This window comes from Taudactylus pleione, unplaced genomic scaffold (genome assembly GCF_031769625.1).
Source record: "Taudactylus pleione unplaced genomic scaffold, aTauple2 ptg000556l, whole genome shotgun sequence".
In the NCBI taxonomy this organism is placed as follows: domain Eukaryota; kingdom Metazoa; phylum Chordata; class Amphibia; order Anura; family Myobatrachidae; genus Taudactylus; species Taudactylus pleione.
Genome location: NW_028284958.1, coordinates 1,091,787 through 1,104,353, shown reverse-complemented (window position 1 = coordinate 1,104,353; position 12,567 = coordinate 1,091,787). Strand labels below are relative to the sequence as shown.

The 12,567-nt window shown below is 46.7% G+C and overlaps 1 protein-coding gene across 1 annotated transcript; it reads left to right on the top strand.

Moving 5' to 3' along the window:
• The first annotated feature begins 415 nt into the window (after positions 1-415).
• Positions 416-8,265, top strand: LOC148481872 (apoptosis-enhancing nuclease-like). The gene is made up of 4 exons (XM_088452836.1): positions 416-623; positions 1,086-1,787; positions 3,594-3,794; positions 7,484-8,265. The coding sequence occupies exons 2-4, from the start codon at positions 1,098-1,100 to the stop codon at positions 7,709-7,711; spliced, it is 1,119 nt and encodes a 372-aa protein (XP_088308962.1). The 5' UTR covers positions 416-623; positions 1,086-1,097; the 3' UTR covers positions 7,712-8,265.
• The last annotated feature ends 4,302 nt before the right edge of the window (positions 8,266-12,567 follow it).

The window sequence follows — 12,567 nt, the reverse complement described above, 5'->3', positions numbered from 1 at the left end:
ACCCAGGAGTTAACAAAACTACTTATTTCCTTGAAACCGTTGGATTCTAGGGTCATTCATAAACAGCTATTTTGGAGATGTCACCATAATTTTGTCGGCTTCTATAAGCACACATAACACGATAGATAGGACTCAGGAACAAGTATTCCAATTGAACACAGAGTCAGATCCCGCTCAGTCCCTGGGTTGGCCTGATACACTGATCCTTGTACACAATACGTATACATGAATGGAGACGAGCAGGACATGTTTGGGTACGATGTGTGGGCAGTGGGCACTGCAGTGCATTCTAGTGACGTGCACATGGTTGGTGCAGACACAGCGGCCGTGACTCCCCCTCCCCCGTGGTGACGCGGCACACACAGTCTTGGCACAGCAGCCTAAGTTCCTGCGTTCCAAACTCATTACAACTTCCATACCATGATGCCTCCGCTGTCCAATCACAAAATAATGACGACAGGCTCTAGTGAGGCAGCCAATCGCAGCTGAGCAGCTAGAGGAACATGCCTGGACATGATACTAGAAGCCGGCCGGGAAGTGAGCGACACGTGTTGGAGGAGAGAGCAGCGGCGAGTACCTAGAGAGCGACTGGCAGGCGGTGCTGGGGGCAACTGGCTGGGCAGGTGAGTGTAGTGCTATAGTTAGAGAAAGGCGGGCACATATGTGACCCTACCAGCTACACTGTTTGCTGGCTGGCCCTTATAGTACCCCCAAAAATATAGAGTGACAGCAGGCAGGGTGCCTATATAAAGTGAGAACTGTGTCCAGTGATCAGCCAGTAGTCCCTCTTATACCACACTATGGATGTATATCAGGCACTTATAGCAGCTAATTATTAAATCAGATTATTGATTTTTGGGTAGCAGTTTAGCAGATATTTGTTGAGATATATAATTGTATTTATTGTATTGAGTGACAGGTTAATATGTAGACATGATTAATAAATACATTTTCTGATTGTTACCTACAGTATTGTCAAACTTCACACTCACATCACCTACAACGGGTGTCAGTATTGTGTTATACATTGTATTTCTATGTCTGAGCCTCTGAGGCCACATTGATCCTTTTTGTGTTATTTTTAGCAATCCTGATCAATGGATAGAACTGCGGCCAATAATCTATTCCACGGTTTTAGTGGTTCCAGTCACTATATCAGCTCTTACCGTAACATCAGCCCAATGGATGAGCATCATGAGACGTGCGCCAGGAGCCAGAGGAGGAGCCGGAAACACCAACGCTGCTTGATGCGCAAGGAATTTATGCAGCACCGCGCCCTGCTGGGCAAGAAAGAAGCAGGAAATTTAGGAGAACTGTCCGGCAAAGAATTAGAGTCTGTTCCCGATGTAAACAGCTGCTCATGCTTACCGAGCTGTCCGTCCACCAATAACAATTGTTTAAAAAACCTGTCTGCAAGACTCAAGATCACTGCTATTTTGGGCGCTCTGCCTAATGCTGCTGCATGTTCATCTGCTTGTCCTACAGCATATGACTATGATAGCGGGGTGTCAGTGTCAGGCAGTTCTCCATGTAGCAGGCTACCTTCTCCAGATACATGCCCAAATCCTGGGAAGTGTGTTGCCATAGACTGTGAAATGGTTGGGACTGGTCCTCGTGGGCGTATCAGCGAGTTGGCACGATGCAGTGTGGTCGATTACAACGGGGATGTTTTATATGACAAATACGTTAACCCAGAGCTGCCAATAACGGACTACAGAACACGGTGGAGTGGTATTACCAAAAGGCACTTGAAAAATGCTGTGTCATTTAAAACCGCTCAGAAAGAGGTAAATACTGTGATGCTGGGATTTGTGGTGTGTAGGCTAAAAGTAGAAATTGGGGAACCAGTTGGTCAGATTTAGGAGCTAGGGAAGATGCACGTCTCTTGAAATCTGTACAAATGATGGCATTTAGTTAGGCATCAGCCGTTACTTTTATGCCCAGATAAAGAAGAAATCAATGGACCTCTTATTTTTGTGGGGGGCACAAGTTTTTATATTTTTGTGGCCTGAATTGGTAGAGGTGAATGCGTTTTACAATCGCGAAAGTGTAAAGATGTTTATTGTGTTCTGGCTTATTATTTTTTGTCTCCTGCACCAGGATTTCTAGACTGCATGAAAAATTATAAATTCTATGAAGTGAATGAAATTCTTGGCGATGTGACTTCACTATGTTCTGCTGTGCAGATAACCGTATATTATTGTTGCCAAGCAGTGCTAATTTTCCTACACACCTAAATTAGCGATGTCACCTAGTACTAGTATTCACTCCAGGGCTGGAGTGGGGCAAGGGCGCCTGTGTGTAAAAATGGCACTATTGCCTGTCTGTAAGATGCTGGGCTCTTACGGATACAAGGTATGCGTTTATGATGCCGGCGGTCGCTATGCCGACCGCTGGCATCTCCACTACAGAATCCCAGCGAGGGTTAATTAACCTACGCCAGGAGACCGGCGCCGGGCATCCCGATCGAAGGGATGCCGAGCGCGGACAGCCGCAGGGTTTAGGTTTAGGCTTCCGGGGGGGGGGGGGGGCGGGGTCTTAGGGTAGGCAGCCCCCCGGAGGTTAGGTTTAGGCTAGGGGGAGGGTTAGGCACCCCCGGGGGGGAACTTGGGTTTAGATGGTGGGGAAAGGGGGGTTTAGGGTTAGGCACAGGGGGGGTGGTTAGGGTTAGGCACCCCTGAGGAGGGTTAGGGGGTAGATTTAGGTTAGATAATACTTACCTTAAGCACAATCGGGATTTCCTTCCATGTTGGGCTGGCGCTGCCGGGATTTGAACCATGTGGCCGGCGGTGTAACATATGTATTCCAGATACAAAGCTCTCCCTGCAGTGTGAACTGATACCGCGTGCATGTGTGTGGCATCTATTCACCCAACAGTGATTATTTCACCGCAACTTTTCTGGGACCTTGCAGCCCATGGGTGAGGATGGGACTCCGCTGGCTGTTTCAACGGGGAGCAGCCATAAGGGCAGGGCGCATTTTAGTGTTTTAAAATCGGACGGCCGGTGCCCCGCTAAAACAGCCTAGCGAGAACACTGTACCTTCACCCAACAGTTCCGGGGAGGGCTATGCAGTCATTGCTGAGGACTAAATCTCCACCTAAATATAATTTTATCACCCTTTGCATTGTTTTTTTTATTGTCTGTTAGAATGTTTATTGTCTGTGCATTCTCCACTGTAATTTGCAGCAGTGAAATGCTCAATATTCAATTTTGTTTGCTTTTCCAATCAGCTAGTAGTCTGAATTGAGCTGAATTTACAACTATACTATTCTCGGCCCAATCACCCCATATCAGTTGATCGTGCCGGCAATTGTATAGGTGTGTATGCAGGAGCCGATAAACTGCTTATCGGGAGGTTGCATCTTATGTGCTGTTTAATATCGGCCCAACCCCCTGAGACCATAGAAGCCTGTACACACTGAACTATTTCTAGCACAGTGTGTACGGGGCTCGCAGGGGATAAAGCAGGATTCACACTGCTCGGCTGATTGGGAGCTTGTAGTACGGTCAGCCGGGGATCATAAAGGTGTGTACCCAGCTTTAGTTGTAGTGTTCTGGCAACTTGTACTAAACACTTATACTATTTTCTAGATACTGAAGATCCTCAAGGATAAGAGGGTAATTGGACATGCAATACACAATGATTTCCTTGCTCTGAAATATTTCCATCCCACGGAGCAAACAAGAGACACTAGTAAATTAGCGGTACTGAAGCAAATTGCAGGACTTCCAGAAAGACCAAATGTTTCTTTAAAATTCCTTGCATGGCAAATCCTGCATAAAAAGATACAGGTAAGATTCATAATTGCACTTTTACTTATTATTAAGTAAAAGGGGGGTGGGGGGGGGGGCGGGAAGGTAGGCACAATAAATGTGGTTAATCTCTGGCTCTGGAATGACTGACCAAACCAGCGTAGTCTCTGAACTGAGTGCAGGTGATGGTGGACTTGCCCATGAGTATTTGATCTGTCTCTGGAGCAGGATCATGTATTTTTATGGGGTTAGTGTCCGGACTGATCATGGCTAAAGCTGCATACACACACACACAACGATTTTGTTACCAACGATTTTATGAACTATTTTCTGTCAGATTTTTTTAAAGTGTAATGGAGCATACACACGGTCAGATTTGTCAGATCTGTCAGATGAATGATTTTACCAAAGATTGAACGATTTTTTACTGCATTAAAATGAATGGAATCATCCAAGTCTGACTGCAAACACATCAGATGTCAGATATCGTTATCTGACCATCGGGAACGCGCATCGTTCAAATCGTTCATCTGACAGATATGTCAGATTTTCCTTCAGATATGAACGATTGAACGATTTTTTAAATCGTTATCGTTCAGATCTGAAGAAAAATCTGACCGTGTGTATGCACCATAATGAACGATTTTTTTGAACTACAAACGATTTTTGCATATTCCCTTAATGAAAATCGTTGAGTTGACAAGTCTAACTGAACTGTGAACATGCATGAACGATAATCGTTCATCGTTTTACTCAGAAAGTGAACGATTATTTTAAACTATATCGTTTAACGATAATCGTTCAAAAAATTGTTGTGTGTATGCAGCTTCAGTAGTATTTTATTTAAATAAAACTTATGGTGCATACACACGGTCAGATTTTTCTTCAGATCTGAACGATAACTATTTAAAAAATCGTTCATATATGAAGGAAAATCTGACATGCCTGAATGATGCGCGTTCCCGATGGTCAGATAACGATATCTGACATCTGATGTGTTTGCAGTCAGACTTGGATGATTCCATTCATTGTAATGCAGTTAAAAATCGTTCAAATCTTTGGTCAAATCGTTCATCTGACAGATATGACAAATCTGACCGTGTGTATGCTCCATAAGCCCTTCAAGTTTTTCTTAAAGTGGATTTTATTTTATTAAGTAGCTAACCCCCTAAAATATATTTTTAATATAAAATGTACTCTAATTCGGTGGTATTTTTGTTCTCCAGTATTTGGTCTTGGAATATGTCTCAAGAGATGGAGCGGTATACTTATTCCTACCTGATTCAATATGGGTTACAATAGGGTATAGTCATGGTTATCTGTGTGCCCTACTTTTGAAGTGACCGGGGACAGCACAATTCACAGACTAGGCTAGGTACACATTAGAATGATGTACAAAAGACTCAATGGACATTCCAATTTCCCTTCATCCCAGAACAAACGACATAGGGCCTGATTCAGAGCCGGACGCAATTAGCGCTCGCTCGTCCAGAAAATAGGGGTGGCTATTCAAATCAACCGTTCGCTCTTTGCAGTCTGTTCACGCCTCTAGGTCTGAAAGAGCGAACAAAACATGCGAACGTAATTTTGAAAAATACGCCCCCTGGCCGCTCGCATCCTACGTCATGTCCGCTATTTATTAAATTAATCGAGTACATCGACCAGGGTATGAACTGCTCGCTATTCTTGGGGTTGGTTTTTGCTACCACAATTTTGCGAGCAGTTCTGGCTATAAAATAACCCGATGACGTGGTCAATGACGCTGCTGTTTTAATTATGCACACCCATAAAACGCCCATTTTGACCTTTAAGCACGCCTGCGTACGGATCTCCACTCCCCGTTTTCAAGCACCTTCCCCTGTTACCACCCACATACGCCTACTCCTGTCACTCAAATTATCAGGCATTCGCTATTTTGCGAGCACATGAATTTCGACCGCACTGACTGGTTCGCACATGCGTATAACGATCCGTACGCATGCGCAGTTGGGCAAACATCGCTCGGAGCGAACGAGCGGCCGCTTACGAGTGGCTCTGAATCAGGCCCATAGTGTAACACTGTGCAATCTTCAGAACGATGGCATGAAATATCCTGTCTGAGCATTGTATCAAATTAATCTTTTCTCCTCTACACACTATGCAATCATCGTGTAAATCAGTAGCAGGTCAGGTAATGTCTCCAATGGAAAGATTGGACCAATATATCTTGTGGTCTTCCGGCTGAGCGTACACACTGCACAATGTGCACCACATCGAACATCTACCCATCTTGTCTGATGTGAAAATGCGATGAATGACGCATGTGGACACGAGATTGGGCATACACACTATGCGATGTGGATGATATATTGTTCCAATTTGTCTGAAAATGACATATCGTCCAATATATTACCTAATGCGTACCCAGCCTTAAGCAGGACACACACTGGAGCGATGGTCAGTCGGTCCGATGTTCAGAGTGATTTACCTTCACCCTGGACATCTCGTGATTGCTGGTATACTGTACATTACCTGATTAAATGATCAACGGAACGATCACTTGGTTCGTCTTTCAATATATATGTATGCGACCGCATGCGATAGTGTGATTGGCTGTGCTGCATGGCCAATCGTACAAGATCACATGGGAGCGCACAATATGCCCGATTTTGTTTCGTTTTGGCCAAATCGGGCCGATATCTCTCCAGTGTGTACCCAGCTTTAAGGGTAAATTCCCATACCAACATCACTCTCTGTGCTTCTGCACACATTCTTGGATATTACAGTAGAGGAAGCATCACTTTAGCGGTGTACATACTGGAGCGATGTGTGCCCGGACGATATGGCGGCTGGCACATTGTATCCCTGGTACACATGAGAATGATGTAATGAAGGACGAAACGATCCCTCATTTCGTCCATCATTACCTTGCACGGCGCCGCATGCAGTATCGTCCATTTAGCCGTGCAGCACGTACGACTGGAAGATGACGCTAATGACCATGGGAGCTCGCAGACTGGCCGTACACACTGAACATTACGGCCGATATGGCATTCCGATTTGGACGGAAATTATGTATCGGGCCTATAAAGTTCCAGTGCGTACCCAGCTTAAGTTCAAGTAACCTCCGCACAACACTGCAACGGGACCGTGCCTTTATTTGAAACGCCCCCTGGTAATTGTAGTTTAATAAGCTGGGTGCCCCATACACACACAGACTAGTGATGGGAAGCTCCTGTTAAAATGATGTGGGAAGACAGACGTTTCTGTATGATACAAAGCTCTTGTCCAGTTATTTTAGTATTCTCTGTTTTTATCGTTCTTTGTTAACTATACTTATCTTATTCATACAAGAGAGTTGGGATGTAAATGCTATATGGCACAGGTTCTCAGACTCGGTCCTCAGGACCCCAAATGGTGCATGTTTTCCATGTCTCCACACTGAATCAAGTGAAATAATTAGCTTCACCTGTGGACCTTTTAAAATGTGTCAGTGAGTAATGAATACACCTGTGCACCTGCTGGGTGACCTGCAAAACGTGACCTGTGTGGGGTCCTGAGGACCGAGTTTGAGAACCACTGCTATATGGGAATGGAGATTTTTTTTTTTTTTTTCTTTATGGAGTTGGTTAACCAAATGTGCATAATTCCGTTAACAATTGGCAATGGAAAACAATTATGTATGAAAATAAATTTAATTGTTTATTTCACTGTGAGAAATATTTTCTTTCCATTTTTATGTAATGCAGATGGGTAGAAAAGGTCACTCATCAGTTGAAGATGCTCAGACAAGCATGGAGTTGTATAAATTGGTGGAGGAGCAGGTGGAGCGAGACCTCCTCAGGTGCCCCCAATTGAGCAGTTGCATCAACCCCAATGTGGGCAATGTTCCAGACAACAAACAATACTTGGAGGATCGGTACTGGCCGTCAGACTTAAATGAAAACTATGATTTATTGGATTGTGATGCTCGTTAAATTTTATTGGAAACTGATAAATTATTGTGATTGATTAGTATTTATTTGGATGGTTGTAAGACTTTTTGGAGCATATTGTTGAATAGGAACAGTTGATGTGCATGGTTTCCCAACCCCTTGAATTACTACTTTCAACCAGGTCCACAATATATAAATTTTAAAAGATAAATAAATTGTATTCCAATTGATAAAACCCTGCATTTTATGACTTGTGTAAAGTTTAAACACTTGCACATTTGACTGAGGCACACTGGCCCAAACTGTCATCACGGTCCACATTTTAAGTATATCCATACTTGAGTCCAGATTGTTAAATCAAATTGACTGAGGTACTTAAGTCACCTGTGCTCAATCACAGATATCCTTTAAAACCTGGACTGTAATGGAGCTTGGGAAACTCTTAAAGAAGACAAACTATACTGCTTATATTGCCCAGTCCCATTGTTTCATTATTACAGATCACTCACTCCTCCTCCTTCCTTAGAGGGGAATATGTTTGACTGTAATGTAAATGATAACTTTATTAAACTGGTGTTACTGGAATAAATTGTGGTTCATTGCTTGTCTTTCCTGTATCTGCGATATTCCTTTCCCATCACACAGAAAGGGAAAATACCCGTACCTGAGCACAGCATACACAATCCTCTTTAAATAGTTATTATTCAGTTGTTACCTACTGTTTTCATATTCTACCATCTCTGACTGTGAGCCGTATTAAATTTGAGCCGAGCAGCAATAGTCGGCCCGGACTTTTCATCGGGTTTTGTAGGTGGAAAAGTATCCCGGGTGTGCCCGCATTACCTCGTATTCAATTTGAAAGTACGCGAAAACGGGACCCGGCGAAACTTGAACAGACGGAAAGTACTGTCAGATTTGGGGAAATCAGCCTGACACCCCCCAAATGATGCTCTGACATGGGGGTTCTCTATGGTATCCCCCAATTTGGCTTGCTGAAGGTATTTGGTGTTTTTAAATGGGCTCAATAGCTGCTAAATAGCGTTTTGCTATACGTACTGCAGAATAGTATTCAGGAGTATTTTTTTCCAGAAAATAAGTTATCCCAGCAAATTTGGGGTACTTGAATATGGGGGTCTGCATATTTAAAAGTTGCCAAAGTGAAGTTGAAAAAATCGTGAAAAATCCACCTGCCGCAAGCACCTGCTATCAAAAAAACACCTGGGGCATACTTGGGGACCCCCCCCCCCCAGAGTCAAGTTCACTAGTTTTTAACTTTGTCCCCCAACCTTCTTTTATTTATTTTTTTTTAATGCTCCCAAATTCAGTCATTCAGTCATTTTTTGGGGTGTTAAGTGTTTTTTAAAAAATTTGACAGTTTACCTTTGGGGGACTGTCTGAAGGCTGAATGGGGGTTTCCGCAACGTTGCACCCCAAAACCCCATTTCTGCACTTTTTTCCGCCTCCCATTCATAGGCGAAATGTATTCGCCTATTACATTGCAATGACTTTCCGCCTAGGTGGAAAGTCTTTCAAATTGAATACGGAGTAAAATCAAAACAGGTGAAAATAACGTCATCCGCGAAAAGTTTCCGCCAAAAACACGTGGAAACTGCTTTTCACCTCAAATTGAATACGGCTCTGTGCTGCATGTTCACCTTGACTGGGTAGGTGGGCAAACATTTTTGGCCAAACATGTACTAAGAACCATGTTAATTGTTGGAGTGTATTATGAATATTTAATATTTTGATCATCAGTATTCTTAAGCTGGGTACACACTGACCGATGTATTGGCCAATCAACTGATCGGCCAATATATCTGCTGCCCATCGGCCAGTGTGTACCCGCAATATGTCTGTGAACGACGTTATTCAGACATATCGCATTGGCTGTGCTGCTCAGCCGATGGACGAATATGTCTGTAGACATATCTGCCCATTGGCAACAGACCACCCGTACACATTAAGCCGCGGGGGGGGGGGATGGGCATGCCAGCGGGACCCGCCCTCTCCTACACACTGAACACATGATGGTTCAATGTGTACGAACAACCATCATCTGCAGATATATCTGTGTAGTGTGTACCCAGCATTAGTGCCTAGTGTGCTCACTTGTATTTTCCTATTTCTACTTCAGGGTCCATAGGGGGTCCACAGGGTTGACCTTGGGGGTATAGGTTGGGAACCAAATCCGGGCACCACGCAGTTAAAGCTTTTAGCTCCCAGGATGCACTTGGGTCCACTCTCCCTATAACCCCGCCCCCCAGCCAGAGGCACCTCAGTTTAAGTTGGTGCCCGGCCGGAGTCGGGTCACCGTTACTGCAGGGGGGCTGCTTAGCAGCCTCTAAGCTTAAAAGAGTTTTGTTTTATTATTTTTTTACTACTCTTCAGAGCGGCAGCATCAGACTGTCCAATGGACGTCTGAGCTGCCGCTCCTACACCCCGCCGGCGCTGCGACGCCAGTACAGATCTGGGGATCGCAGCGGGACCCCAGAGTCTGTACTAGCCGGGCTCTGGAGGAATCCCTGGGCTGCTGCCGGATCGACGGGGACAGGTAAGTCGCGTGGTCACCGCTTGCGGTGATCCACGTGTGAATATGCAGCCTTATGCCTCCGGTCTCTGGGGACAGACCGGAGGCGCTAGCGGTGGCGGCGGGCTCCCCCTCCATGGAGGCATACCCCGCGTGTCCACAGCCCACCAGGGATTATAGCGGCAGCGGGAGCCGGCATCCCGGGGGGTCAATTGCTAGCCAGGGGAGGAAGCCTTCCCTGTCTAGCGGCTCCTCCCCTCAGCTCAGCGCGCCTTTCAATAATACAGTCTGGCGTCGCTGAGCTGCTTCCTCCGCGGGCCACGCTTCTTCTGAGGTCTCCAGCGGCCATTATCTCTCTGTGGTGCTGCAGAACTCCTAGGATAGTAGTGAGCCCAGTCCCCCTGCGTACCTGACCATTTGGGTGAGTGTACACAGCGCTATAGCCTTCCCAGACACTGAATCTGGGCAGTTGAATGTAGCGACATTGTGCAGTATATTATATGTCATGCTTATGTATGTATATATATTTTTCTGCATTGTATGTGACTTTTGCTAGTGCTGACTGTCTGCTTTTTCTCTCACCTGTCAGTGTATATCTATCCCTTTTCTTTATCTGCCCTAATACAGGTGTACCTGGGGTGGTTCTGAGACCTCACATATATATATTTGTTAATTTCTACTTCAGGGTCCATAGGGTATCCACAGGATACCTTGGGGTATAGGTGTGACGTCAGTCGCAGGGCACCAAAGAGTTAAGCTTTCAGCCTCCCAGGATGCACTAGGTCCCCCTCCTATACCCCGCCCCCGGGCCAAGGCACCCCAGTTTAGTTTGGTGCCCGGCCGGAGTCGGGTGCACCTGTTGGAGTGGGGGCTAGAAGAGCCCCTGAAGCTTATTCTTCATGCAGCTGTGGCTGCACAACTGGATGAACAGCATGGACAGTCAGTCCTGACGTCCATGCTGTCTTCCCTACACCCCGCCGGTACCAGAACGCCGGTACTGATCCGGGGATGCTGGTGGGCGTCTGGGGTCACAGCTAGCGGTGACCCCAGATGCTCCGGACCATGGCCGGATTCAAGGGGGACAGAGGTAAGCAGCGGGGTCCCCGCTATTCACATGGTCCTAAGTCCCCAGGCAGGGGGCTCCCTGGGGACTGGCTGCAGCGTGGAGCCAGGCGACCAACCTGCGCTTCCACTACCCCCTGGGACAGCGGACCGCAGCAGAGCGGTAGCGCTGCGGCGTCCCAGGGGTTAAATGCATGCCAGGGGAGCGCGCCTTCCCTGTCTCACAGCCGGCGCCTCCCCCGCTGCACACAGCCCTCTCTGCATGCTGCGGACTGGTCCTGTGGCAGCGCTCCTCCCCCAGGCCAGCCTCCTCTCTGCTCCTCGGCGGCCATCTTCTCCAGAACACATGGTGAACGCTGCTGGAAGCGCTGGACGGAAGCATCGTGGTCTGGGTCCCCCCGCATACCTCTCCTCCGCTGTGGTCAGGTCTGTGTATGCAGCGCTGTGTCCTACCAGGCCCTGTGTCTGTGTAGTTGAGTGATCAGCGCTGTTAGTGCAGGAATTGTTATTTTTCTGCATTGTATGTGACTGTGCTAGCGCTGCTGCCTGTAATCTTTTCTTCATCTAAACTGTCAGCTTTATTACTGTCCCTGTTCTTTCTGCTAAAGCCCTTGCGGTGCGGTGCTGCAGGGTGGTCTCTCGCCTATTTAATACTTAATTGGTGAGAGAGGTCACATACGTGGTGCCATCATGTCTGAAAGTGATTTTCCCCTCCGGCTACAGTGTACCACGTGCAAAGTACCGTTAGCGGAGGGGGAGGGTAGCGCGGAGGGCCTTTGCCGGCAGTGTTTGTCCATGGCGCGGCCTATTACGGTTACAGCACCGGTACAGGAGCCGCCCTGGGCTTGTTTCGCTCAGGTGTTAACAGCTTTAGTGGGCCAGTTAGCTCCGCAGCCCGCGTTTACTCCGATGGGTTTGTCCCAGCAGTCTGTGGTGTCGTCACCCATGCAGGGGTTCCCACGACAATTGGTGGTACCCCACAGTCTCCCTATTTCCCCGCTCCCGGGTTCTCAGGAGCCAGCGTGGGTTAACTCCCTGACGAGTTCTGTACAGCACTTGTCGGATGTGTTGCAAGGGGAGTCTGTGATGCGGTCTCATAAAAGGCCGGTGGCGTCTCTGTCCGCTCCTTATGAGGATGACGAAGGGACGTCTGATGATGGGGAGATTCTAGATCCTTACGATCAGGAACCTCTCCATACTAAGGACGCTGATGCTAAGTCCAAAGTATATATTCCTGGACTTATTCGGGCGGTCCGCACAGCCTTGGTGATTGAGGACGAAGTTCCCCCAGCGGCTAAATCTAAGTATG